Below are 24,669 nucleotides of genomic sequence, written 5' to 3'. Positions count from 1 at the left end.
GAGGGCAGATGGTAGCCTGTCTCAACGCCTCAGTGAAATAGATAGATACGGCAGAATGTTCTGTCCAGTATTTCTATTTGACTTTATTGCGACATTTGATCTATTTGCTGCTCCTCCCTGATGATCTTGACGTGCATAAGGGATTGGCATTGTCGCCACAACCTGCTTCAGCCAGAGACTGGCTTGCTCACCTTGTGATCAAATCACATATGGCCATTAAGATTGTCGTTCACGAGGAATCTGGTACTAGGTAGGAAGTGTCTCGGGAAAATGCGGGACTCGCGCATCGTCATTTCAAGGTAATATGACTACAGGTTCCGCTTTTGCTCGGCGTTGATACAAATCCCACCTTGGTCTCCAGCTCGTTCTCCAGGGCTGGTCAATGCTAGAGCCATGCCGCTATTTCTTCGCCTTCTTCTTCGGCGGTCGCTCATCTAACTCTTCGTCCTCACTAGCACCCTCGGCTTCTGCCATGTCCACATCGCTACCAGCATCACTCCCATCACTCTCGTGGGCCGAGTCGTACTCTTCAGCAACGTCGCTTTCCGATTCAGCCTGGAAATCCTCATCTGGCGACTCATCATCCTCGTCTGCAGAACCGCGATTCACCCCAGCATCCTCGTCCTCATCCGACGAAGCTAGGTCCTGATCTTCTAGAGCAGCTTTCAATAATGCCGATGAATCGTCCAGCATCTCGTTCTTGAACCGGATGCCCTTTGCCTGTAACTGGAATTAGCTCAAGGAACGGCAACAGAAAACAAGAATTGCCCACCTGGAAGAACGCCTCCAGAGGCTGTTGCTCCTCACGGTTGATATTACTGAACTGGTGCTCTCCTTGACCTCCCTTCAAGGTCATGGTAATATCAAACGTTCGACTTGCTGCTAAAGCTCCTCCAACCCGCGACATGGTAATGCTTTGTATCGAGTCGATCGGGACGTAAGTGGCGGGCTTGGGCACGAACATGAAGCTCTTGTCCAAGCAAAAAAGTAATCCTTCGTTGGCTTTGATGGAGCACTTAACCCCATTCATATTATGATGGCTGACAAAGTCTTTCGAGGGCATGATGATTTTCTTGCCCGACAGTCCCTTGAAGACCTTGGCAATGACATGGTGAATGGGGGCCTCATAATGTGCGTCTAGTTTGTCCTTGTACTTGGTTTCTAGTAGCTCTTCCGTCATGTTCAGATCCAGGTTCACTTCGTCATCCAATTTTAGCTGCATCACGATGAAAGGATATCTCGTCTGGCCTTGCCGGAGCGGTGGGTCGAGACCAAGAGTGATGAGCGTGTGCATTTCATCGTTTTTGGGCAAGATGAAGAACTTCTTGATGGATTGGTATTGGATCTTGTAGTCGTACGTCTTGCCACGCAAGCGGAAAGAGTTCTCGTACATGTCGATGTCGAAACGTCCTCTGGCAAACAGGGTCAGTACGACATTTGCGAGTGGCACATCGGAAACAGGGCTTGGACGTACCTGGGAGTGAGATGCAATATGTCCTGAAAGGTTGCGAATGTGGCTCCCGCGACGTCTCCGATTTCTGCCTTGTCCATCAAGGTCTCATAAAACAAGCTGGCGGCATTCTGCTCCTCTTCATCCTCCTCTTCGGCGCCGCTGCCCTCCTGCCCATTCACTTCTTTCTTAGACACTGTGCCAGGGATATAGAATCGCATCTCAACAAGTTCGTCCCGGCCTGCAGCTGCTTTGTGGCCTCGATTCTTCGTGCTCCCTGGCTTGTGGCCAGTTGCGCCATTCTGAGCCCCGTCTGGGCCAAGGTTGAACTCGACAGCAATCTCATTCTTACCTGCTAAATTCGTATTTGATATTTCTGAGTAGGGTATCTCAAACGCTGGTCTGTTTTGGACGTTGAAGGCCAGCTCTGCTCTTCCAAATTCTGCCTTGCCCCAATTCCACCCTCGCAACGCATGTTCCTTGTTCTCCACGTTGATGCCATACCAGATCTTGAAAGCTTTCGACAAACGGTCGAAATCGTCTTGTTCGAATCCGTCAAGTTGAATAACGGCGGCATCACGGGTGATGATTTTCAGTTCGTAGCCTTTTGCTGCTCGACTCCATTGCGCCGCGCCGATCTGGTTGCTGTCTAAAGTGAAGGGTTCACTGGCTCCGCTAGGCTTCCAGCCGAGTCCGCTCTCTGCTAGACGACATCGACCGGACTGTTTCGACAAGTCGAGATAAATGTTCTCAAAGTTCTCCCTGTCAAATCTGTTACACTAATTCCCGCGCCGTGAGAGGATATCACAAACATTCTAGGAGCGCCGCCACCTGCGGCAGCAGGGAGGAGTTCGAAAGATTCGCTAGACGAGGATCAGGCTTCTGGGAGAAGGTTGTTGAGGAAGGAATTATCGAAAACAAATAGTCTGGATGAGATGCCCGTGTGGCCGGCTACCGAGCAACCTCAAGGCGACGTGAAGGGTTTATGCGCTGAAGGTACATTAATGCATGAGAGATGGTTGAAACCAAAGCGCGCCACACGCGTGAGAGCGACCACAAGCAGAAATGGAATTTCGGCGCGGAACTCACGTGGCGTTCACCACCTCCATCTCCCACCAACGCTGCCACTCACCCTGCTCTCACTTCTGCAAGTCCACAGTGCTCATCTTGCCCTCTTCTAATCCAGACCTATCATGTCTGCCGAATTTAACTGCCATGGCATTACGAATGGATGATTACCAAAATTGTTATCTGTTTACTTTGTTCGCACGTGGACCTGTTTGATAGTGGTGGACGCTTTTTGGAAATCACACACCGAGGCACCGGACTCAAACTCTGCTTTCAGTCGCAATAGATCTCCTGTAGAACAGCGTGTCTGTCAAATTGAGTGCGAACAGGACGTTGAACCAGTCTTGATGAGACTAGACGAAAAAAGGCTCACAGGATGCTTTCGTACAGACACCCTTGCTTATGAATGCAGCTGGTAACCACCGAGCTACGAATCCGTCGCCCCTACCATAAGCCATTCTGTTCCTCCCGCTAAAAGATTGCTATTTGCCTGCAAGGCTCTACCGGATGTCTTCAGTTTTGGACACCGTGCTCTTCACGTGAGACCAAATTTCGCGCTTCGCGCTTCGTGGCTCAGTCGTTCGAAACTTTCAGCACGCCTGTCTTCGGTCGAACCCTTCGTTGCAGCCGGAGCCGCTTAGGTGGCAGCGTCGGCGGAGATACAGGGAGCACTGGAGTTGACATTGCGCCTCTTTCTTTCAGCATGGCAAGAGCCCGTTTGTCCCCGGTTACTGATCGTCTCGGGAGACGGCTTTGAGCATGGCGCCGAACAAATGTAGGACAGCGATCCAATGCACTAGAGTTCACATGGCCGTCCGGTTGCGGCGTCTCAGGAGGGTGACATGTGCGAGTAGATGTAGGGGATCCAGGGTTGTTCTTGGGTAACGGATTGTCTGCTTGAGGCTCGCCTTGGAGCTGCACTCGGCGCACGCTGGCTTGCCTGTCGGGCATCTTAGGCTGTTGACAGTCCCGTGGACCTGAGTGAATAACCCGGCTTGGAAAAGATTCGCCCGCCTTTCCAGCACCAAGCACTGCCTCGGAGGTAGATCGAACGCTCGAAGTGCGGTACCGTTGCCGCTTCCATTGACTCATTGCATCGAGCTGCTCAACAGAGAGACAGGCCTTTGGATCGCGGCGAATCACAACGCGATTAAAACCCACTGTTCGGCTGTCTCCGTCGGTTTCAAAAGCTGCGAGCATGTCGTCGAGGGTGCTACCACTGAGTAGTGCCGCATGATATATCTGCGACGCACTAGCCGGTGCCTTGAGTGGAGAGCCCGTGGATTCTGCGCTTTGGTCTCCCGCACTATCCTCATCCTTGTTTTGGTCATCAATACCGCTGCCCGTCGTAGGATCCGGCTGTGGAAACAGGTTTGGCTGCAGGCTATTTGGATCTTCGCCGATCATTTTACCCAACGAATACAGGCTTCGGAATATCTTGTAAGGAGCGAAGATTCCATCTCTGATACTGGTCCATGTTTTTCCAATCTTCGTGCTGCTATTTCGCTGGCGACATCGGTTGACATCGGCTAATGCCCGCCCAGGCAGGAGGACAAGATTCCAGATTGCAGGATACCAAGGGTCGTCATGTGCCGAGAGTTTGTAGGAGATGAAAAGAAGAGGTAGCATGTACAGTCTGATTGCCAGGAGGAGGGCAAATACCGTGTGTTGCAATATCTTGCGTATAGTCTCGAAGAACTCGTAGTGGAGGCCCGTTATCTCTGTCGCACCAACAGGGCGAGTCAACTGAAGGCTTGTGTCAGGCAGCTGGGTCGAATTTGATCGCCCTGGTTGAGGAGTCGACATCTTTGATCGGCCACTGCCACCTGGTGGGTCTGGCCTGTTTTGAGTCCGCTGGAGGTGAAAGGTTTGTCTTTGATGCAGCGGACGAAGACAAGGACGGAGCATGAGATGCAATTTAAAATCATATATTATACGGCCCAACACGGTATGCAAGGTGTTTGCGCCAGTTCAAACAATGATAATGATAGGATGAAGGTCCAAGAAGTCAAACTCATAATCCGCGGCTGACAAGGGCATTACAGTCAATTGATGGCACGCGGAAGGCATATTGCACACCTTGGCCAGCGGCTTCCTGCAATCAGGCTTCATCGCAGTGTGCGGATTTGCCCCAACATGATGCAAGAGCGGCAGTGCTTGACATTCACGTTCAGGACTGGCCATTGGCAACTCACATGTGGCTGGGAGTTTGGCAGTGGGACACCACAAAGATGCACTCACCAACAAGTTCAATGGTGAAGGTCGAAGACGCCGAGGATGTTAGACAGGGCTGAGCAGGGCTGAAGTGATTAAAAAAGGGGGAGGAGAGCCTGAGGCATTTTGAGCATTCGCATAACAAGTAAGTATTGATTTGGTCTGACAGAACATCAGCACCCATTATCACCACCCATACTCTGCCCTAGTCCGATTTGATGCCAAGGTCAGACAACGGTTTTGCTCCTGACGAGGCCAAGTACTGATATTCCACCCTGGCTTGGACCACAGAATTCTTTTCTCTCTGTTTCATTCATCATGGCACCGATTCCCGTACGGACAATTAGTGGCACAGTCAGACACAGAGAACACGCTGCACCCTATATATAACCTAAGAGGACCTGATGACGGCAAAGTGACCACTTTCTTAGATTTTGCAAATGTACCAGGTACTCCGTACTCTCCCTCGGTAAAGGACAGAGCACAGCTATTTCTTGGAACCTACCTAGCCTCTGACTCCAGCACATCGCATTTCCCATCTTCCAGCAGGAGAACATGGTTGACGGGTTGGTGCGGAAGAGAAGCCACCTGTCAGTGCCCGTTCCTTTTATCTAGTTGCTTGTGACGCCACTGGCGATGCCGTGCGGCAGCCTTTTCCGACCAAGGCTCCAAGACCACCTAATGTACAGTATTGGGCGCTAAGTCACTACCCAAACCCTCCTTTGCATAGGTACAAGGTGCCTATGAGCCTATTGATCCGCGCCATGACTGCATCGGCTAGTTCTGGTGTCTGTCCTAGCTACCCTGCTGTTCACCTGCTCCGTCAATGGCGTGGGGTCATTTTTCATCACATTCCACCCAGCATCTTTTACAGCAGCCGGTGGCTGTCAAGGAGAAGCCTTAAAGCAGGCGTTGCTTTGCTTTTCAAGGAGCTGGTTCCTGATATGGACCATGAAGCATGGCGGCGTCCTATAACAATAACATGGCCCTCGATTATCAAGACGCGTCCACTGTTGCGCAAGAAGATGATCATATTAGTGCTGAAGACGCCTCGAATGTAAGAGAGGGACTTTCCTCTGACCATCGTGAGAAGTGGGTGATTGAACTCTTAACGCAGCTTTCTCTAGGCATCCTCAGACGACATTGACTCGGCCTTCGGCGATGACTCTCAGACCGTGCTGAGCCAATCACTCCGATCATCAATCTACAACCATCGATACGAAAATGGCCGCAGATACCACGCATTCCGAGACGGCGAGTATCCAATACCAAATGACGCCGAGGAACAAGACCGTCTTGACCTTTTGCATCATCTCTTTAAAATGGTCCTGGGAGGAGAGTTGTTCACTGCGCCGTTACCTGGGGAGCCGCACCGTGTTCTGGACGTTGGGACCGGCACAGGCATCTGGGCTATTGAAATGGCTGATCGATATCCGATGGCGATTGTGGTTGGCACGGATTTATCGCCCATTCAACCAGATTGGGTCCCTCCAAACGTTCAATTCTACATCGACGACGCAGAGAGCGACTGGGTTTTCACAGAGTCGGAGAGGTTCGATTTCATTCATGGACGGGCCTTGTGTGGAGGCATTGCGGACTGGCCAAAGTTCTACGCGCAGGCTTACGATAATCTCGAGCCAGGGGGGTGGATGGAGATGCAAGATCACGAATGCTGGATCAATAGCGACGATGGCGGAATGGACAGGGCTCCTGGATGTTCCGAATGGATCCGCGAGGTTGACAGAGCCAGCGTCATGTTTGGGAAGCGACTGAACATTGCGCACTTACACCGGCAGTGGATGATTGATGCTGGGTTCGAGGCAGTTTCCGAGACGATTCGCAAGGTAGGCCGTCAAGATACACATGCCGAATGCCGCTGATTTCTCCCTAGATACCCATCGGTTCCTGGGCCACGGATCCAAAATTGAAGGAGATTGGCAGATTGATGAGAGTGCAAATGATACAGAGCATACCTTCCTTCATGCTTGCTTACTATACCCGCATTCTCGGTCACAGCATGGAACGGACACAGGTCACGATGGCACTGGTGAAGAAGGAATTTCGAGACAAAAACCTTCACCTTTATCTACGATGGCATTTCGTAAACGGCCGGAAGCCGATCAGATAGCAAGCACAGGCATCGAGTGGCAGAGACCTCTAGGCACACAATCCAAGCGAGAGGACAAGCCTGCATTGTCACAAGAATGGGCTTCCCTCGAGCCGAGAGATAGCGAGACCCATGGCCGGGAAGCGGTTGGCTTGATCATCTGGCAGACCTACTTTCCGCCTACATTGGCCTCGTTCCGCGCCCCAAATGGAGCCCAATGCGTGCCGATGCATGAAGGGCTGCTACGCTATCTCGAACCATCCTGCCAATCACCCCTCACGTTGAGTCGACCATCTCCACCCTCGACATACTCGCGGATGCCGGGTGTTGCATAAGTGCGTCTTCCCTTGTTCCCACCATGCAACCATCCCATGCCCCATTGCCAAATTATATGCAGCCTTTTGCCAGCCGTTGAGAATCCCCGCTACAGAGGATGCCACCGTCGAAGAGCATCCTTTCTGTCTCTACCTGAAGCTGTATCCCCACGACGATTTTGAATTCTTATGTTCGTCTCGAACTGATTGCTGTCTAGGACCCTAGACAGACATAGAGCAACGGAAATGACGTTCTCCTGGATTTTATCGCACCCTCTTACGAGCCTCCTGGTCGCATACATTGCCTATCTCGGTGGCTTGGTCATCTACCGGCTCTACTTTCACCCTTTGGCGAAGTTCCCGGGACCCAAATATGCGGCAATCAGCAGATGGCATGAGTTCTACTATGAAGTGGTGAAAAAGGGACAATTCACGTTCAAAGTTCAAGAATACCACAAGCGATATGGTCAGTTCATGCCCAGCTATCGCTAATCCACCGCCGTCGGTCGACCTACTGAACCATTCATTCATCAAGGGCCAATCGTCCGCATCGTTCCAGATGAAATCCACATTCAAGATTCCCAGTTCTATGACACGTTATACGCGAAAGCTGGTCGAGTCGACAAGTATGATTGGATGGCTGGCCGCTTTGGCTGCGACACATCGGTCTTCACAACCGGGCCTGACGAATTGCATCGGATCCGTCGTGGAGCGCTCAACCCTCTATTCTCTCGCGCCCGGATTGTCGACCTACAAACCATCATCAGGGAGAAAATCAGTCTCTTTCTCGACCGGCTCCGTGAGTTTCGGACAGAAGGGAAAATTCTGCCCATTAATCGCGCTTTCATGGCACTGACTGGCGATGTCGTGATGGAATATTGCTTCTCAATGACCTACGACCACTTGAAGCTGCCGAATTTCGAGAAGACGCTACACGAGCCATTCATGGCAGCCAGTATCAGCGGCCATCTCTCGCTTCAGTGTCCTTGGGTGCCCAAATTGCTGTTCATGCTGCCTGAATCGGTCCTTGTCAAGATCGAGCCACTTTATGCTCTTGTTTTTCGAATGCAAGCTGTGCGTCAAATCTCCCTAGTACTCTAGACACACGGACAGGAACTCACGGGAAGTCTTTCTCGATAGGACTTCCGCAAGCAAATCACCGCCATGAAAGAGGGTAAAATGGATGACTTGATAAAGGAGTCCAGCCATCCGACCGTCTTCCAGGAACTCATCTCTGGCAGCATGCCACCGTCTGAGAAAGAGACCCGGCGCCTGCAAGATGAAGCACAACTTGTTGTCGCCGCTGGTGTGACAACTACAGGCTGGGCGCTAAGTACGGCAACCTTCCACTTGCTCAACAATCCCAACACTCTGGCCAAGCTTCGCGCTGAGTTGGAGTCCGCTATCCCCGACCCGACCGCTCCATTGTCCTGGACCGAACTCGAAAAGTTGCCTTATCTGACCGGCTGTGTGCGCGAGGCTGTTCGGCTGTCCTACGCGGTGACCACACGCAATCCACGGCTGTTCAATAAGCCCCTCGCCTACAAAGATTGGGTGATCCCACCACGTACGCCCGTGTCCATGACCATTGTTGATGTGAATGACGATGAAGACATCTTTCCAGACCCGCGCGGGTTCAGGCCTGAGAGATGGATCAATCCACCGAAGACGAAGGATGGAAGTAGCCTGGAGAGATATTTTGTCGGCTTCGGGAAGGGGACCAGGAGTTGTTTGGGGATCAAGTAAGTCCTGCCAGGCCTATCCTACCATTCCATTGTGAGGAGCCAGAAATCATGTGTTGGAATATCATTCAGTGCCGCCCTAATAGACTCCGGAGCCATATTGTCAATAGCTTTTTACGCGGAAGGCGCATGGCTAATTTCGACGTTCCAGTCTCGCCCACGCCGAGCTCTATATGACCCTTGCCGCCGTCTTCCGCAATTTCCGATTCGAGCTGTACGACACTGATATCACAGACGTCGAGCTCGCGCATGATTTTTTCCTGCCGAGTCCAAGGCTAGACAGCAATGGTGTTAGGGTCAAGGTGCTCGAGAAGGAGTAGGAGCCTCTCGCGATGCAACGCAACGCAACGGGGAAAATATGGAATATGCATTATAAGCATTTATCAGACGAACCCTCGGTGGCGGAGCGCGGGAGGAGCACAGCAGAAGTACATACCAAGTACATACGTAGTGGAGCATAGTGAAAGGAACGACCGTAAAGTTTCGAGCTGGTCGACCTTCCTCTCCGGTCGTAACCAAACTTCCACCACATTCACGAGCACGATTGAAAAGAAATAAAAACAACAGATCTCCTCCGTTACCGGTACAATGGTGAAGACTTTTAACACTTCTAGTTTGCTAGCGCCTTGCCAACTGCTCCATGCGGGACGAGCCGGGATCGCGCTAGTGGAAGGCTAGTCCATATACAGATTAGCTCTCATCGGCATTTTAATGTCATGGCCAGCGGGACGGCGCCAATGGAGAACATGGAGACTGACAACAATGGAAATTTGTGTTGCTGGTAGCTATATCCCAAACTTGACGATGCATCCTCTAGTCAAGCACGTGAGTGGCTTTTTGGGATCTCAAAATTTAAAAGAAGCCATGGAATTATAAGTCAACCAGTTCCTCTCCGCTTTGACTCGACGGCGATCTCAAAAAACACGAAGAAACTGCATTGACTCAACCGGAGGCTCATGGCTTTATCACCACCTATAATCCTCCTCTTGACAAACTAGATCGGCTTTCCACAAAAAGAGACATACCTCATATGTCAAGCAAACAAATGCCTAAAATACAGTCAGATCTTGGATACGGCGCAGATGTGAATATCAACCACCATGTCCGGAAGCGGGTCGAATACCCATCGTTGTCGACCTTCATTAAACCGAAAGAAACTCCTGGGAAGTTTTTAATCATCGGCTGGCTGGATAAAACTTATGAAAAACACTGCCCCTTCAGTTAGCGGTTCGACCGAGACTTCAATGTCTAACCCCAGCCGTTGAGTTCCTTTCTCTGAACTCCTTAGCCAGGGCCAACCACGCAGGCAGGAAGATTGGGAACGATATCATGAATGCCATTGACCATGGAGTTGGTAGAACCATGTCCAGACGCGGAAAGGGTCCATGGGTCCAGTTGAGATGGAACCGGAATCGCGAGGAATCTAGAGCCGAAGGGAGTACCAGGGACCCTGCAGCATCCTTGGTTCGAGTCCCATCACTGCTGCTCCTTGCACGATGTTTATGCGACGAGCCACGCCGCAGGTGGTAACGGTTTTCGGTAAATGGCCATTAAGACCTGCCCTTTCAACCGAGCCAGCTCCTTTGTGCCACGGAAACCACTTCTACCAACTTCAGAGGATCGAAAATACCACAAACTATTGTATCATGACTGTTGCCTAACGGGATGGTTCAATCCAAATACCTGACAGTTCCACAGCGAAAGGCAATACTTTGGCGAAAGGAACGGCACCCTCGGCCTCGCGGATTGGGCGCCCTTGATGTTACTTGAGTGGTTGAGCAGAGGACGGAAGAAAGACTTTGCAACAACAGTGGCAGGTGAGCTTGAGAGAGAAACGCTTCATTCAGAGTCTTTCTGCGCCGCGGTTTCTCTCTCCCTCCGTGCATGAACAGCGAGGCGGGCGGACCTTAACAAGCTCAAGAAACGTTCCACAACGTTGGCAGGTACTCCCAACGTGAGAGCCAAGACTGATCTTCGACTGTCTCTTGTTCTTCCGCTGAGCGTGGCAAAATTGTTTCGCAGGATATTGCATGGTAATGTCCCTGAATCATATTCAGAATCGAGAAGTTAATGAGGAAACAAGTTACCTCCCACAACAGAAGCTCTGCCAACCCCTTTTGGCATTGCGCGTATTTACCAAGGCTGACAGGCGGCAATAGAATCTGACCCTCGGGGGACCGAATTGTCCCGCTTGACATTGCTGAGTGATCATCCCGACTGCAGCGGCCTCAAGTTTTGTCCCGATGATGAAACGAACCATCGCCACCGTGCGGATACTTACACACCAGACCAACCATTACCATGCATCTCTTGGGGAGAGTATGCCCGCAGGTTGACACGAAAACGAACCCTCCACTATCCCACCACCCCCCAACAAGCAGGTCCAACGCCTCAGGAGAGTTCTCCCAACCACAATGACTCGAAGGGGTAAGTTGAGCTCCTAGTAAGTTCATGAGCTTGATGCTCCAGGCTTTCCGGATTGCATTTGGCCCTCTTAGAAGCATAAGTTCTTCTCAGCTCAAGCCATGTCGCAATATGGGCATATAACTGAGTGAGGCCTTTCCCCGGCCCCTCTGCAGGGATAGATTTCAATACGTTGCTGGCGCTGGCAGTCGTAGGAGCAGCGGAAAGCAAGCCATTACCTCTACTTGCAGCTTCGTCCGCACAACCATCAGCTGCAAAACCTTGGATGCGAAACCAGAGATCAGCACAATATGGACATTCTCAACCGGTCTTTCTTTAGACGCCGTGACCTGGCGTTGTTCGCCTCGCGGCAGGTGCTTTACATGCCAGCGCGTTTAGCATCGAGGGGAACTGTGCGGTCGCACAAGGTTCAGACGATCATTGCAAGCTCAACGACGATGCCCAGGAGCCTGACATTTGTCGATATCAAGCTCCGATGGCGGCTTTCAAATACTCCCCAACCAATAAGTTTTTTCCGACATGAAACTGAGGTTGCGGCGCCCTTGCTGAAGAGCACCACTGGGCCAACTCGATACACCTAGGCTAAATCTTTCTCAGACCAAAAAAAAATGGCATAAGTGCGCCTCACTTTAAGCCCAAGAATCTTTTTGTGAAACTCCAGGGACTTTGAACTGTTCCTCCTGATATTCGCACCTTCAAACACTGTACTCTCATTTTGGAAGCTGCCACAGGAACCACAGAGCCTCACATGAGAAGCAGGAAAGCACCTGCTGCCGCGACCTTGCGCCCAAGTGCTATGCCATTTAGAGGTCAGAGATTCCGATTGTGGAAGGAGCCAATGGGAATCATTTTTTTTACTATCGGGTACTAAAGGCTGGTATATACTGCCGACCTTGAATCAGGGGGTCGACATTCTTCATTGAAACAATCCTTTACTCCTCTTCTGCAGCATAGCCAGCCTTGCATCTCTACAAGAATTTATTGAGCGGCTCCACTTGCTAGAATGGCGGTGCGACCGAATGTGAACAAGGGCATCAGTTCCCTCCTTAGTCCAGGCCCTTTGCTGGACGATGATCCCGGTCTATCCTTCATCTCTGCGGAAAATTCAGCCACAAACAGGATACACCCGCTTCGACTTCGCAAACCTCAAGCCTAAAGTTGGAAGAAACAACACAAATCGACATCAGAGCGAACATGACCTTTGTACGTACAATCCTACAATGCCTAGGGAGATCATTAGTCATACTTAACAGTATATGTTGGATCGCAATTCGGGAGCAGGGGCGTTCCAGGCATTTGTTTGTCTGCGAAAAGACAACAACAAAACTTAGCTTCCTGCAGCATTGTGAAGAGGGATGTTCAGACGCTTCGAGCGAATCGTCTCAACAAGGCTGCAGGCATCTTCAACAACAAAAATAGTGAACTGGCATTTTGATTCGGCTCCTCTTTTTCGTCATGAGACCAGTCACATTTCCAACGCTTGTTGCATTTGCTACTTGCATACTTCACGACCAGACAAGAGCATACCTTCGCATTTGTCCTTTCGTGGACCGTGCATTTCAGATGTCGAGTTTACTTGTGGCACTTCGCCATTTCTCTGGGATTGGGACGGAGTCGTTGCACAGACGGCGGCATGCATCCAAAGGATTATGACATCTTCCCTCCACTCTAACCACGCACCCCAAAAGGATAAGTGCCATACAACGTGCTCGTGAAGCAGAGCTCTCGCGGATCTTGCATAGGGTCACACACTATCCTGAGAGAGGGACGCCACAGCTGCCCACGGCATTGCTTCCAATGGGAAACATGGCTTGAGGACGGTCCTTTCAATGGCCAGACTCAGAGACAGATCAGGCTTGGTCTGACCGAATAGAGCTGCTCAAGCGTTCAGTGTACAGGAATCCTTGAATTCGAGAATCTTGTCCGCAGTAGTCGCGTGGAGAGAGGCAATTCGTTATTCCCATATGTTGCACTCAAAATCGAACGCTTCTACAAGGTGTCTAGTGAGTCTTATCACGGCACATTACATAAACCGCGCAGGCTGCGGCCGCCGCAAGCCAGTGAGTTGAAATCCTCTGCTTGAAGAAGTATGTGCAACAAGACATATCACGTCAACCGTGGCTATATCAGGGTTGCGACGAATCAGAGAAATTAGACCGGTGGTTGCTTGAACTCCAGGGTCGTTGCATCTACTCCAAAAAGGCCATTTGGTTGCTAGTCAGGCTGTGAGGAGTAGGCGATATGTAACTGTCCGCTACGCAACGAACAGACCTGATGGTGGAGAAGAGTGTCCAGGCCCACGAAAACCGGGGAAGGCGCGGGATAGGAATCAAGCTCGAATGGCCACCAGGAACAAGCGTGGATAGCGCAAGCAGACCTTTCCATCGACAAGGGGAGGATAGGCATTCTCGATCCGTTCCAGGTATTTCTCAAGGAATGCTTCTCTCTCTGAGGTCGTGAGAGGGTCGACGTAGGGTCTTAGGCCTGTTCCTTTCACCCACTCCACGATGGCTTTGTGGTCTTCCAGTACGTGATAGTATTGGGTGTGCCAGATGCTGATATCCGAACACAGAGGCTTCAAATGGTCGTAGAGCTCTTGAGGTGATTGAAATGGTTTGCGAGCTGGATGAGCGTGCCTCAGGGTGTCGGCCCACGGACCCTCCTCGGCGACCTCACGCATGGCAATGTGGGAAGGCTCCGAAAAGTTGTCAGGCACCTGGAAGGCGAAGACGCCGCCAGACCTCAGAGTCTTGATCAGGTCGGTGAAAGTTTGCATGCGCCTCTCATGGGGAATCCATTGATACACGGCATTGGAGTAAAGCAGGTCGGCTGGTTCCCCCGCCTGCTCGAAGGAACTCAGGTCGCCCAGGGTAAACTCGAGATGGGGCAGTCTGTTTCGCGCCTTTGCGATCATGTCCGGGGATGAGTCGAGGCCGACGACGTGGGCTTGCGGGAAGTGCTTCCAAAGGACCTCTGTTGAATTGCCCGGTCCGCAGCCCAAGTCGACCACATATTTCGGCGTTGTCAAGGGTACCTGCGAAACGAGGTCTCTTGCTGGACGGGTCCGCTCGGCTTCAAACTTCAGATACTGAGCTGCGCTCCAGTCTTTACTACTCGCCATCGCAGCCTCTGACGAACGGAACGATCGACGACTCGCAGGTTGAAGCAGCTTAACACTATCATTCAGGACGAACTGTTGTGATTGCGGTATTCTGCGAAGGCCGCTGTGCACTGCTGTGGTCGCTCGCGACGAGAGACACCCGCGGAAAGCGCTCATGCTAGGTATTCAACGTCGTCCTCGGTGTCGCTCCCCGTCATGGCAATAATAGGCGTGGTGGATTGTTGGGGTTGCCATGTTTAAAGGTCTTACGTCGAAGGCCGATGTCGGCATGGTTGTGCCACGCGATGCGAGGGCGAGGACGACGGCGCTTAGCGACGCGTTCTGCGCTTGTCAATGTCAGCTTGACGAAAGTACGGGGTATTACACCATTGTCATTCCTTGAACGGGCATTCCCCGCCCCGCCCGGGGAAGTCTGGATGTAAATCCATGCCGTGGGCCTTGGTCGACATACCCTCGGCTGAGCTTCAAGGCATATAAGCGACCATATAACCGAGAATGCCTCCCCGGCAGACCGAGTATTTGTCGCCTTCTCCGCGTTAAGCCAACGGGCTGTTGACCAACTCCAGTTTCCCCAGAGCGACGACTTTCTCCGATGGCTGGTACTACTGCAATTTCGAGCGATGGCCGGCCTGTCAAGAAACGACGCGCGCCGATAGCCTGCACCGCGTGCCATGCCAGAAAAGTCCGCTGCAATGTCGTCCTCGTCGGCCAGCCCTGCTCCAACTGCCAGCAAGATCAGACCCAATGTGCTTTGCATGTCTCTGCAAGAGGCAAACACAAACGACGAAAGCTGAACAAAGATGCACGAGGCCGTTGTAGCACCCCTACTTCGTTATCATCAGCTGGACCTACTTCGGATGCACAAGTTCCCCCTGGGCCGTCCACGGATCTTGCGGACTCGAACAACTCGAGCAGTCCGGCACCAGAACCTCCATCGCGGGATGAGTATGAGTCCCGAGCCAACGTAGAGGCTTATCGGAATATTGTCGATGCAGTCGAGACCAGTGGAGCCAAAGTGCCGCTGTATGTTGGTAGGTTTGCAAAGTGTATTTGTGGTTCAACGAGTGAAGGTAGCTAAGCACAAGTTTCCAGGCGAGCTTCAATCGCTGCGATTCATATTCCACGTCGCCAGAGACAAGAGCATTGCCTCCAAGGCCCATTATCTCGTCCCTCAACCAAAGAGACGTCAATTATCGCCAGAAGAATATGCGTGCCTACAGGCCAAAGGAGCGTTCTCAACCGAGTCAGATGATCTGAGGGACGAGCTCCTTTCCTTGTTCTTCGATTATGTCTACCCGATACTTCCGATTGTCGACCCTTACGACTTTCGTCGTCGATACGATGCTGGCGGCGTCCAAAGCATCAGCCCGCTCTTGCTTCAGAGCATGTTTCTCGCTGCGAGCAATGTAAGCATTGACCTTGACCAACGCACATGCATCTCCAAGTCCTCAGTTCAAATCTTCTAGTTTATCTCGGCGGAGGGGCTGAAAAGGTCGGGATGGCCGTCACTTATGCATATGAAGAGGAGGTTCTACGAGAGAGCCAAGGTGACTTGATACCTTCCCCTCGCACCTGCACCAACAGATCTAACCTTCCCTCTGCCAGGCGCTTTACGACTTCGAGTACGAAACGGACAAAATATGCCTGATCCAATCGGTCCTTTTGCTTGGTTATTGGTTGGGACAAGCCCATGACAGGACCGACAGCTGGCACTGGGTAGGTGTGGCAATCAGCCTGAGCCAGAGTGTCGGTCTCCACCGCGACCCGGGCTTCTCAGACGTGCCCCCATCTCAGCGCAGCCTATGGAGAAGGATCTGGTGGTGTTGCTTCTACCGGGACCGATGCATTGCGCTGGGGATGGGACGGGCGTTCCGCATCAACGCCGAAGATTGCGACGTGAAAGAACTGACGCTCGAAGATCTAGTGTACACCGCTGGCACCTCGTCGTCGAACTGGAATCTCAACCAAGAAAGCGCAGCCGTCGTCGCCAGGTGTAACAGCTACGCCCCCCTATTCTTGGAGATTGTCAAATTAAGCCAGATCTTGGGCGAGGTGCTAGCGTCCGTGTACAGGCCATTGAGGGAGCCGAGCCCCTGGAGTGTGGTAGAGATCCTCGAAGAGAAGTTGGCCCGCTGGCAAGTGGCTCTTGACCCGCGGTGTCGGATAGATACGCCGCTCACCTCTTTAAACGAGCCCATGGCTATGACGCTGCACAAATACTACATCCAGATCCTCCAGCAGTGAGTTTGGCCCTCCCTCTCTGTGGGCTCTGGCGGCCCTTCCTCCACCCCCCTGAGCTGGCATTGTGGAGAGCTCATTCGCTTTTTCTTATCTTGCCTCTAGTGTCACGGCGGTTACTCTGTACAAGCCCTTCATCTTCCAAGATGGCCTGCTGCCGACCCGGCATGAAAGCGATATCCGGGCACGGATCGCGTGGGAAGGATGCCAACTGTCGGCGTCTGCGGCAACCGACAGCTTCCGAAAACTCAGCGAGCTTGAGCTCGTCCGGTTCTTACCTCCTGAAAGGCAAGGCACGCGACTTTCATTCTCTCAAGCCCCCCTTCTCTTTTTATCTTGTCTGGAGCTGCATCTATCTCTTTATCTATCTACCAATGAAAGGGTTCAACTAGATTATATTATGTTCTGCAAGCAGGGAAACGAAAGAATGCTAACTTTACCTTTCTCCCTCTCGACAGCGTCACCATGCTCATCTCCATCATCGCGATCCTCTTCGTTGCAAAATGCCTCTCGACGGGCATGAAATGGCACCTGGCGAGCCAGAACCTCGACCTCGCCATGCTGGTCGTCCAGCAGTTGCAGGAAAAGTACCTGGCGGCTAGGTTCATCTTTGCGTACTACACGGCGGCGTTTGAGAAGGTGGCGCCCTCCCAGAGACCGTTGCTGGATGCGCCTTCGGCGTCGGCAACTTCTTCTTTGTCGACGGCCTCTTGCTCCAATGCATTTCCGAACACGACCAATGCTGTCACCACCACTACCGCTAATACTAGTAGTATCGAAAACGTCCCGGGAATGTATGGCAGAGCCGCCGAGGGCCGCGCTGGCCCAGGCCCCGATATCAGTCCGTTCAACGCCGTCGAGTCCTTCTCCTCGGGACAAGAAGACCATCTGGGCACATGGGCCGAGTGTTTCCCGGCGAGCATGGCCGCGGATTTTGACATCTTGTTCGGGGCCGAGGGCATCATGAGAGGGTTTGAGGAACTCGTTTGAGGGTGAAGGAAGGGGAGAAAGACTCTTCGCGGCTAGGCCTCGTGATCGCCCGAATTGACGTGTCGACGCGTGAATTAAGGGAGAGAGGTAGAGATCTCCTTGAACAACCCCTTCGGCAATCCAGCAATGACAAAAGGTATTAAACGTGCATTCTATTCATATATGTATACGATCACAACCCGTCTACCTTTAACCTCAACAGATCGTGTTCCAAAATCTCTGCCTTTCGTTGCTTTAGCTCAGATACGTCCCAATTTGACCACAAGAATCTTCCCTTTGTGAACTCCGCCTCATCGCTTGCAAGCCATACGGCAAAGTGCGCCGGTAAGTTGACTAGGAAAAAATATGTTAGTTTCAGGCTGAGACTCGAAGTGTTGTCAGCACCAACCATTGTCGATGGAATATTCCAATGTCCCCGACTTCGCTGACATTGGCGATACTACAAGACCCGGGTGGACATTCACGACCCGTAACCATGGCTCTTCCTCCTGAAGAATCTCCATGGCTCGAGTCATTGCCATTTTGGCCCCGCTGTAAGCACTTTGCTTGTTTACATAACCCTGTCTGATGCCCCAATGTGCAAGTACGCTCGAGATATTGATCAATACAGGCTCGGCATTGTCCGAGAGCACCGGTGCTGTTCTTCGCACGAACTCTTGCGTGACGATAAAGCTGCCCCTTACGTTGATCTCGAAACTCCTCCACCACTCATCCATGTCGGCATCTCGGTATAGCTCGGGGCAAGATTGGTAACCTGCGTTATTGACCAGGACGTCCACTTTGCCCAAGGTCGAATCGATCGAGGAGAAGGTCTTTTTGACCGCGGCCTGGTTCGTGATGTCGACGGGGAATAAGTGAAGGTTCGAGGATTTGCATTCTGGATCCTGCACGATCTCTGCTTTTGCCTTTTGCAGGTTCTCGCCGTCGAGATCTAGCATGGCAACATGTTGGGCTCCAGCGCGAGCGAATGCCATGCAGGTTGCCTTGCCGATTCGACCTGCGGCGCCGGTGACAATGACGGCTTTTCCAGCCGCTGACTGCTCTGGTCGCGTGGGTGATATGGCCGGGTAAGTATCTCGATGAAATGTTCTTGTGAAGGACGGCAGGTTTGCCATGATGCAAGATCAACTTTGCACTATTTTCTCCAACGGTGGAAGGGCTGTGATCGACACCAGGACTGTTCCTGATTAGAGGGACGAAGGCTCTTTTTAAGCCTTCCACCCATCTCGCCCAGTGCTCGTACAAATGAAGAGCCGAGAAAATGGTCGCCATACCATCGAGGTAAAACTCTCAAATCATTGCATCACACCCTGAGAACAAGATTGTTGAACAACGGGGCCTACTGAAACCGCAACATCTGACCTGGTTCGCGTGCTACGATGGGTTCTGATTCTTCTTGACGAGCATTCCGGCCTCATCGAATGCCGTTCCTTTCCCGGCCTTCTCATCGCCGAATGCAGTCCCCAGCTACAATCTAAGTAGAGCGAAGCTCCCCAAGGGAGAAAAACAAGTCGTTTTGCATCAAAGATCCATGAACAGCAGGTTATGAGGTCCCCGTTTGTAACAGAGGAGACTGCGCTGAAATGGAAGAGGTATGTTTTAAATCCTGCTCTCGTCCTTAACCACAATCATCAAAGCTCAAGCCCTTTCCATTCCTCAACTAAAGAAAAACACCGTGACAAGTTCTCCCTTCGCGGGCATCACGCTCTCGTCACCGGCGGAAACCAAGGCATAGGGCTCGCTCTAGCCGCTGGCCTTGCTCGAGCGGGAGCGGACGTCGCAGTCTTTGACATCTCGCCTCCCTCGACTGAATTCGAAAGCATCTCCACCTCCCACGGCATCCGCACGGCGTATCGCATGGTTGACGTCTCGTGTGTCCCCGCCCTGAAACAAGCCTTTGAAGATACAATCATGCCATTTTGCGGCGACGGCGGTCTGGACATCTGCATCACAGCCGCCGGGATCAATCAAGTCAAGGACTTCCTCGACACCGAAGAAGCGGACTTTGACAAACTGATCAACGTCAACGTCAAAGGCGTGTATTTCACCTGCCAACTAGCCGCACAGGCCATGGTCAGATCCAACTCAGCCCCCAGTGAGATAAAGAAAGTCATCAGTAATGGAAGTGAGAACGAGAGCAAAAGGAAAAGCAAAAGCATTATCGTGATAGCCAGCACGGCGTCTTACGTCGCAGCCCGGACGCACAATTCAAGCATCTACGCCGCAACCAAATCCGCCGTCCGGGGAATGGTATCTGAAATAGCCAAGGAACTCGGACGGAGTGGGATCAGAATCAACTCGATCAGTCCCGGGTACACGTTGACCAACATGACGAGGGGATATCCGGACCTTATAAAGCAGTGGCAAAGCGACACCATGTTGGGATTCATTGGCATGCCCGAGGACTACGTCGGCGCGTCGCTCTACCTGGCCAGCAACGCAAGCAGATATGTGACTGGGCAGGATATTTTGATTGACGGCGGGTCGACGAAGTGGTGAGTGGTGATCAACCATTCCGTGGGCGAGATGGTGAAAATGTGGTTATATGTGTATATGTTGTAGGAAGTCAGTGTTATATCGAAAGCAGGCCAAAATACAAATCAAGCCATGCCATGTTTAAGAGTCACCGATACAAGCTGATGCATGTACGTACCGACCGTGTCTGCGGTATATACAACTAGACCCGGGGTGCTTCCTACCCACCTAGTTATCGGTGGTCAGGTACCCCTAGCACATCACCACGGTACATAATTCAAAGACTTGATCGGTCAGGCTTCCTCAAACTCAACCTCCCATGCGGCAAAACCTCCATAGCCTCTCCCGGGTGAGTACGTGGTGGCTTGATCCGCCTAGTATTCTCTCGCTGTTGCCGGGCTAACCCTCTACCCACAGTGCCACTGCCGACGCGGCAAGGAGAATCGTGCGAGCTAAACTACTACCTAGGTACTGGTTGTTTCGGAATACCGGCGTTCACAGACCCCGGACCTGGACCGGGACAGTACTTGTAGGTCATTGGGTCCTTTCTGGTATACACCATTGTGTGTCAGATTATCCCCCGGGAAGTGAACGGCAATCACTGTGCCCGCCATCATGCATCAGGGCACAAACGCCTCGATTGATGCGTACAGGAAGGATAGAGCATAAGGTACCTTTGAATTTTTCCTCGTTTCTCCTCCCCACGCCTGCCTGCCCTAACCCTTCTTTCACGCTGTTCAAGTTGTGCACTGTATGCCATTGTATATTGCATCACGGATTCCTTGCCGGATCAACAACGAGCAAGGAAAAGTCCTTTGCGTACCTCCGAAACGCCTGTTTGCGAAACGAGCCGTTGACCTTGATTTCGTGTTCGAATATTTCAACTAGTCCTATTATTTGAAATACCCGCAATCCCATACAGCATGGGACATAGGAGAGGGATTTCGTCAGCACTCCGGACTCCATTCCGTGATTGCAATGATCCATCATCCCGTCGTCTTGTACGTTACGTGAAAAGCTGTGAGTGGTTCAAGGATACAGAAATACTGGGATAATGAAAAAATTCAAAAGGATGGAGATGCAAATGTGAAGAGTGAAACTTGTTCGAGGAGAGGAGAGGGAAGGGGAGAAGGGTTTCAACTCACTCAGCGCGCTCTCCCCAATACCCCAGAACGTCCCAATCCTCTTGAGAATCAGTTTCAACATGGACAGATAGGTTCCATGGCCCCCAGGCTCGAACAGCAGTGCAGCCCGGATATTGTCAAAGGCTGGACCGATGATGGTGCACGAGACAAACGGACAGGCGTAGATGATGTATTCGGGCGGCCAGGCCTCCATGGCGCGGAAGACGAGATAAGTGTCGCTGTGCGGGCCAGTGGGGAGCGCGGCCACGATGGCGGAATTCTCCAGCCCGTTTTGGGATTTGATATATTGTGCGTTTCGGACGAGGACGCGTGCTCTACGGGACATTTGAGAGGAAAGTTAGAATCGATATCAGCGCCAATACCTGAAGGAGACGAAAACATTCCATGCGCAACGTACGTGTGAAGCATGAATATAGTAAGAAGTGCCCAGTTGTTGGCGGCAAAGTTTCTTTCGTCGAACGGGGCTCGCACAAAGTCTAGTTGAAACCACTGGGGGAGGAGCAGAGCGAAGCAATTCAAAGTCGACCCGAAGTTGACAGTGTCCTGTAAGGTGAAGGTATTCTCTGGGGAAGCTAGATCGGCCGCCCTAGCCATGAGAAGGGTCGTGACAAGGAACCAGGCCCTTTCATCCGCGTTGGGACAGTTTTCCAACGTCTGCCACTCGTGGAGAAAGTCGGTCTGAAGGAAGATCGATTCCGTGGGTGTTTCAGAGAACCACGAGGCGTCTGACACGGGAAGCAAGACGTGCATTTGATCCTTGTTGATAGAGTGTGGTCTGCGCAGGATGGTGGCGGCGAACACGTCCAATTCCCACACCAGCCACCAGGCTCTCCTCTTCTCCTCTTTCTGAACCCAGGAGTCTTCTGCTGTTAAATACTGGTGCTGATGTTGCTGCCGATGCTCCTCAGCGGGCGACGCTGTGGGTATTGCAATTTCGTTGCTAATCATGACGTCCTTGTCCACCTCGTTGAGTCCCAAGTCGATTGCGAGTCGACAGCAAGTGCCGATAAGGAGCCAGCTTTGGGTCGTGATTCTGTTTGTCTGCTCGTAGAATGCCAATAGGATGCACCCCTGGAGGAAACCGAGGGAGATTTCGTTCCCTTCGTCGCTGCCTTGCTCATCACTTTGAAGAGCTTCCGCGTAAAAGGCGTTTGCTTTCCGGGCGAACACTCTGCCTTTATCCTTCGACATGGCGGACGGGAAGAAATCGTTAGTCGAGAACCTCGCTGACAGGGCCATCATTGCTGTCAAAATCAGGGCGTCCTCAATCGACAACCGTGCGTATCTGTCGTTGTTGCTGCTGCCGACGTGGAACTTTTGCCGAAAACTCGGTTCGTGGAAGATAGGAATAGAAGGTTGCACACGTAGGAAGAACAGATCAATTCTGGTGGTAGCACAAAGATTTGTGTTTTGTCAGTCTAAAACAGAAGGAAAGGGATATGCAAATATTAGAGAGCAGGATGAGCCCCAGGCATGCTGAAATCAAAATATTCTCGGAGGTACGCACAATTCATCCACTAGAACAGGCGGGAATGCGAGTGTACAGGGATTCCTGTCTGAAAAATTCAGGTCTTCTGACAAAGTGTGCGCAGAGCCTGACCAGCCGTCGCCTAATGCAAGAAAACGAGTCAGAGATCCCAAGTCCATATTCTCAATAATACAAGAGCCAAGTTCAGAGAGAGAGCGAGAGAAGTAAAGCCTGCTACTCACCATTTAGCTCGCTCGAATTGAGGAGACTGAACATTCCATAGCTGTCCGTGAACGGGCTAAAGGTCATGTTTCCAAGCCAATTGTTAGGGTCGTGCGATGGGCTGTTGTGTTGTCCATCGACGTGTAAATGATCAGAGATAGAATCGTCGTTTTGAGACAAAACCATTGGCAGATTCGGTGTACCTGATACCCTGGATAGTAATAGTGGTGATAATGTTAACGGCATATCCTGTGCTTGCTGCTGCTGACAATTTGTATTTCCCGGAACATCCAGAGCTACGTTGTTGTCGGATGGCGAGGATCCAGAATCCGCCGCCGCTGTCTTCTTCTCTCGACGCCGAAGAGCACCACGCAAAATATCCAAGTCGACGTGATCCAGTAACCCTCCTGCGTGCAAAATTGTTAGCCTCTACGTCCTCTGAGTAGATCAAACCATTTAAGACATTTACAGGTGGAGTTCCAAGTGGAGTTCCATACGAACCTAATTCATCCGCTTGGTTTGAGTCCATCAGCTTTCGCCGGAGGCTTTGATATTTCGTCTCCAGAGTCGTGCGCTTGCGATGGGTGGGATATATGCACCGCGACCCTGATTGTTGACATCGATGACATTTCGGGGATTTCTTGTCGCCTGTTCACTGGTTAGCGACAACTTGCCCTCATTGGATTGGAATGTGCTGGTTTTTGAGTCCTTTAACCCTTGAAAATACGGGCATCAGTACGGACCACGGCTTACATTTCGCTTTTTTGCTAATGTGGGAGGAATCTTTTTAGCAAAAACTTGTTTCTTCAAGAGCGCCTACTTTACCGGTTGCATTCCTCACAGGATCTAGCCCGCGGTTGATGAAGTTGCTTGGTTGTCATCCCGTCTCGGGTATCCCAGGCTATCCTCCAAATGCAGTATTGCTGGACAATAACCTGTCGATGCGTCTTGATTGAAGGCGAAAGAAGGTCATCAGAATGAGAAACAAGAGTCACTCCCGGAATAGCTTAATCATGGGATCAATTGGACAGTCCAAGGCACAGCCCGGGGATGTAGCTGTAGGAATGGTATTGGATCGTCGGATAGCGACGCCCTTGCAATGAGAGTAGTGTAGATAGTTACTAGTAAAAGTCTGTGCTAGTAGTGAGGATTATACCTACACTACGAGGTATAGTTGAATAGTGGAACTTGCAGTGCAGTACGGATAATCTTGGTATCTTCAATGCAGAGAAAACAGAAGATGCAGAGGATTCCACAAACTTTGGCCGGAGAAACTGGGGTCATTCTGGAGAATGGGGTGAGACCGACGGGAAGAAGAAGCGAACGTCCTCGCGTCAAGGGCCACCAGAGAGCAGCGGATTACCGTACCCACCCGGGGCCGCTGGCCACTCAGAAATACACAGACAGAGAACCCACGTGACAACTTAGCTTAGAGCGTCCGGACTAACGCGGATAGGGTCTAGTATTATCACGTGATCAATCCGCTAGCGATCTGGAATTGGTTAGATAATTGGCTTCAGATTACCAAGTAGGGAGTTGGTGGGAACGGCAACTCTCAGCTCCTCTTTTCCTCTTTGGGCTGTGCGTGCCAAGAGTGTCCGACTACGCGGTACATTCTCCAGGCCCACATGAGGAACAAGTACTGGTTTGTGGTTTATTCCCAGCCCGCATTTGCAAGGCTCCGGAAGCTA

General features: G+C 51.6%; 10 protein-coding genes across 10 annotated transcripts; 5 read left to right on the top strand and 5 right to left on the bottom strand.

Moving 5' to 3' along the window:
• Nucleotides 1–399: 399 nt before the first annotated feature.
• Z519_04773 (FACT complex subunit pob3) lies at nucleotides 400–2,264 on the bottom strand (the record flags this gene model as incomplete). Its single annotated transcript, XM_016762518.1, has 4 exons — nucleotides 400–720; nucleotides 773–1,412; nucleotides 1,475–2,172; nucleotides 2,229–2,264. The coding sequence occupies 4 exons, from the start codon at nucleotides 2,262–2,264 to the stop codon at nucleotides 400–402; spliced, it is 1,695 nt and encodes a 564-aa protein (XP_016621465.1).
• An 827-nt stretch (nucleotides 2,265–3,091) lies between these two features.
• Nucleotides 3,092–4,324, bottom strand: Z519_04772 (uncharacterized protein; the record flags this gene model as incomplete). Its single annotated transcript, XM_016762517.1, has 1 exon — nucleotides 3,092–4,324. The coding sequence occupies one exon, from the start codon at nucleotides 4,322–4,324 to the stop codon at nucleotides 3,092–3,094; it is 1,233 nt and encodes a 410-aa protein (XP_016621464.1).
• Nucleotides 4,325–5,714: 1,390 nt separating this feature from the next.
• On the top strand, nucleotides 5,715–6,860 carry Z519_04771 (uncharacterized protein; the record flags this gene model as incomplete). Its single annotated transcript, XM_016762516.1, has 3 exons — nucleotides 5,715–5,789; nucleotides 5,860–6,576; nucleotides 6,624–6,860. The coding sequence occupies 3 exons, from the start codon at nucleotides 5,715–5,717 to the stop codon at nucleotides 6,858–6,860; spliced, it is 1,029 nt and encodes a 342-aa protein (XP_016621463.1).
• A 539-nt stretch (nucleotides 6,861–7,399) lies between these two features.
• Z519_04770 (uncharacterized protein) lies at nucleotides 7,400–9,215 on the top strand (the record flags this gene model as incomplete). The annotated part of the gene is made up of 4 exons (XM_016762515.1): nucleotides 7,400–7,619; nucleotides 7,689–8,227; nucleotides 8,294–8,895; nucleotides 9,047–9,215. 4 exons carry the CDS (start codon nucleotides 7,400–7,402, stop codon nucleotides 9,213–9,215), a joined length of 1,530 nt encoding a protein of 509 aa, XP_016621462.1.
• A 4,433-nt stretch (nucleotides 9,216–13,648) lies between these two features.
• Z519_04769 (uncharacterized protein) lies at nucleotides 13,649–14,440 on the bottom strand (the record flags this gene model as incomplete). The annotated part of the gene is made up of 1 exon (XM_016762514.1): nucleotides 13,649–14,440. The coding sequence occupies one exon, from the start codon at nucleotides 14,438–14,440 to the stop codon at nucleotides 13,649–13,651; it is 792 nt and encodes a 263-aa protein (XP_016621461.1).
• Nucleotides 14,441–15,032: 592 nt separating this feature from the next.
• On the top strand, nucleotides 15,033–16,684 carry Z519_04768 (uncharacterized protein; the record flags this gene model as incomplete). Its single annotated transcript, XM_016762513.1, has 4 exons — nucleotides 15,033–15,471; nucleotides 15,533–15,846; nucleotides 15,907–15,987; nucleotides 16,046–16,684. The coding sequence occupies 4 exons, from the start codon at nucleotides 15,033–15,035 to the stop codon at nucleotides 16,682–16,684; spliced, it is 1,473 nt and encodes a 490-aa protein (XP_016621460.1).
• Nucleotides 16,685–17,143: 459 nt separating this feature from the next.
• Z519_04767 (uncharacterized protein) lies at nucleotides 17,144–17,668 on the top strand (the record flags this gene model as incomplete). Its single annotated transcript, XM_016762512.1, has 1 exon — nucleotides 17,144–17,668. One exon carries the CDS (start codon nucleotides 17,144–17,146, stop codon nucleotides 17,666–17,668), a length of 525 nt encoding a protein of 174 aa, XP_016621459.1.
• Nucleotides 17,669–17,840: 172 nt separating this feature from the next.
• Nucleotides 17,841–18,783, bottom strand: Z519_04766 (uncharacterized protein; the record flags this gene model as incomplete). Its single annotated transcript, XM_016762511.1, has 2 exons — nucleotides 17,841–18,001; nucleotides 18,057–18,783. 2 exons carry the CDS (start codon nucleotides 18,781–18,783, stop codon nucleotides 17,841–17,843), a joined length of 888 nt encoding a protein of 295 aa, XP_016621458.1.
• Nucleotides 18,784–19,213: 430 nt separating this feature from the next.
• On the top strand, nucleotides 19,214–20,167 carry Z519_04765 (uncharacterized protein; the record flags this gene model as incomplete). Its single annotated transcript, XM_016762510.1, has 1 exon — nucleotides 19,214–20,167. The coding sequence occupies one exon, from the start codon at nucleotides 19,214–19,216 to the stop codon at nucleotides 20,165–20,167; it is 954 nt and encodes a 317-aa protein (XP_016621457.1).
• A 1,005-nt stretch (nucleotides 20,168–21,172) lies between these two features.
• Z519_04764 (uncharacterized protein) lies at nucleotides 21,173–23,065 on the bottom strand (the record flags this gene model as incomplete). The annotated part of the gene is made up of 4 exons (XM_016762509.1): nucleotides 21,173–21,602; nucleotides 21,686–22,672; nucleotides 22,796–22,898; nucleotides 22,999–23,065. The coding sequence occupies 4 exons, from the start codon at nucleotides 23,063–23,065 to the stop codon at nucleotides 21,173–21,175; spliced, it is 1,587 nt and encodes a 528-aa protein (XP_016621456.1).
• Nucleotides 23,066–24,669: the final 1,604 nt, after the last annotated feature.

The sequence above is a fragment of the Cladophialophora bantiana genome (genome assembly GCF_000835475.1).
Source record: "Cladophialophora bantiana CBS 173.52 unplaced genomic scaffold supercont1.6, whole genome shotgun sequence".
Lineage (NCBI taxonomy): Eukaryota > Fungi > Ascomycota > Eurotiomycetes > Chaetothyriales > Herpotrichiellaceae > Cladophialophora > Cladophialophora bantiana.
Note: the sequence above shows the minus strand (reverse complement) of the source record. Positions and strands in the feature narration are given on the sequence as shown.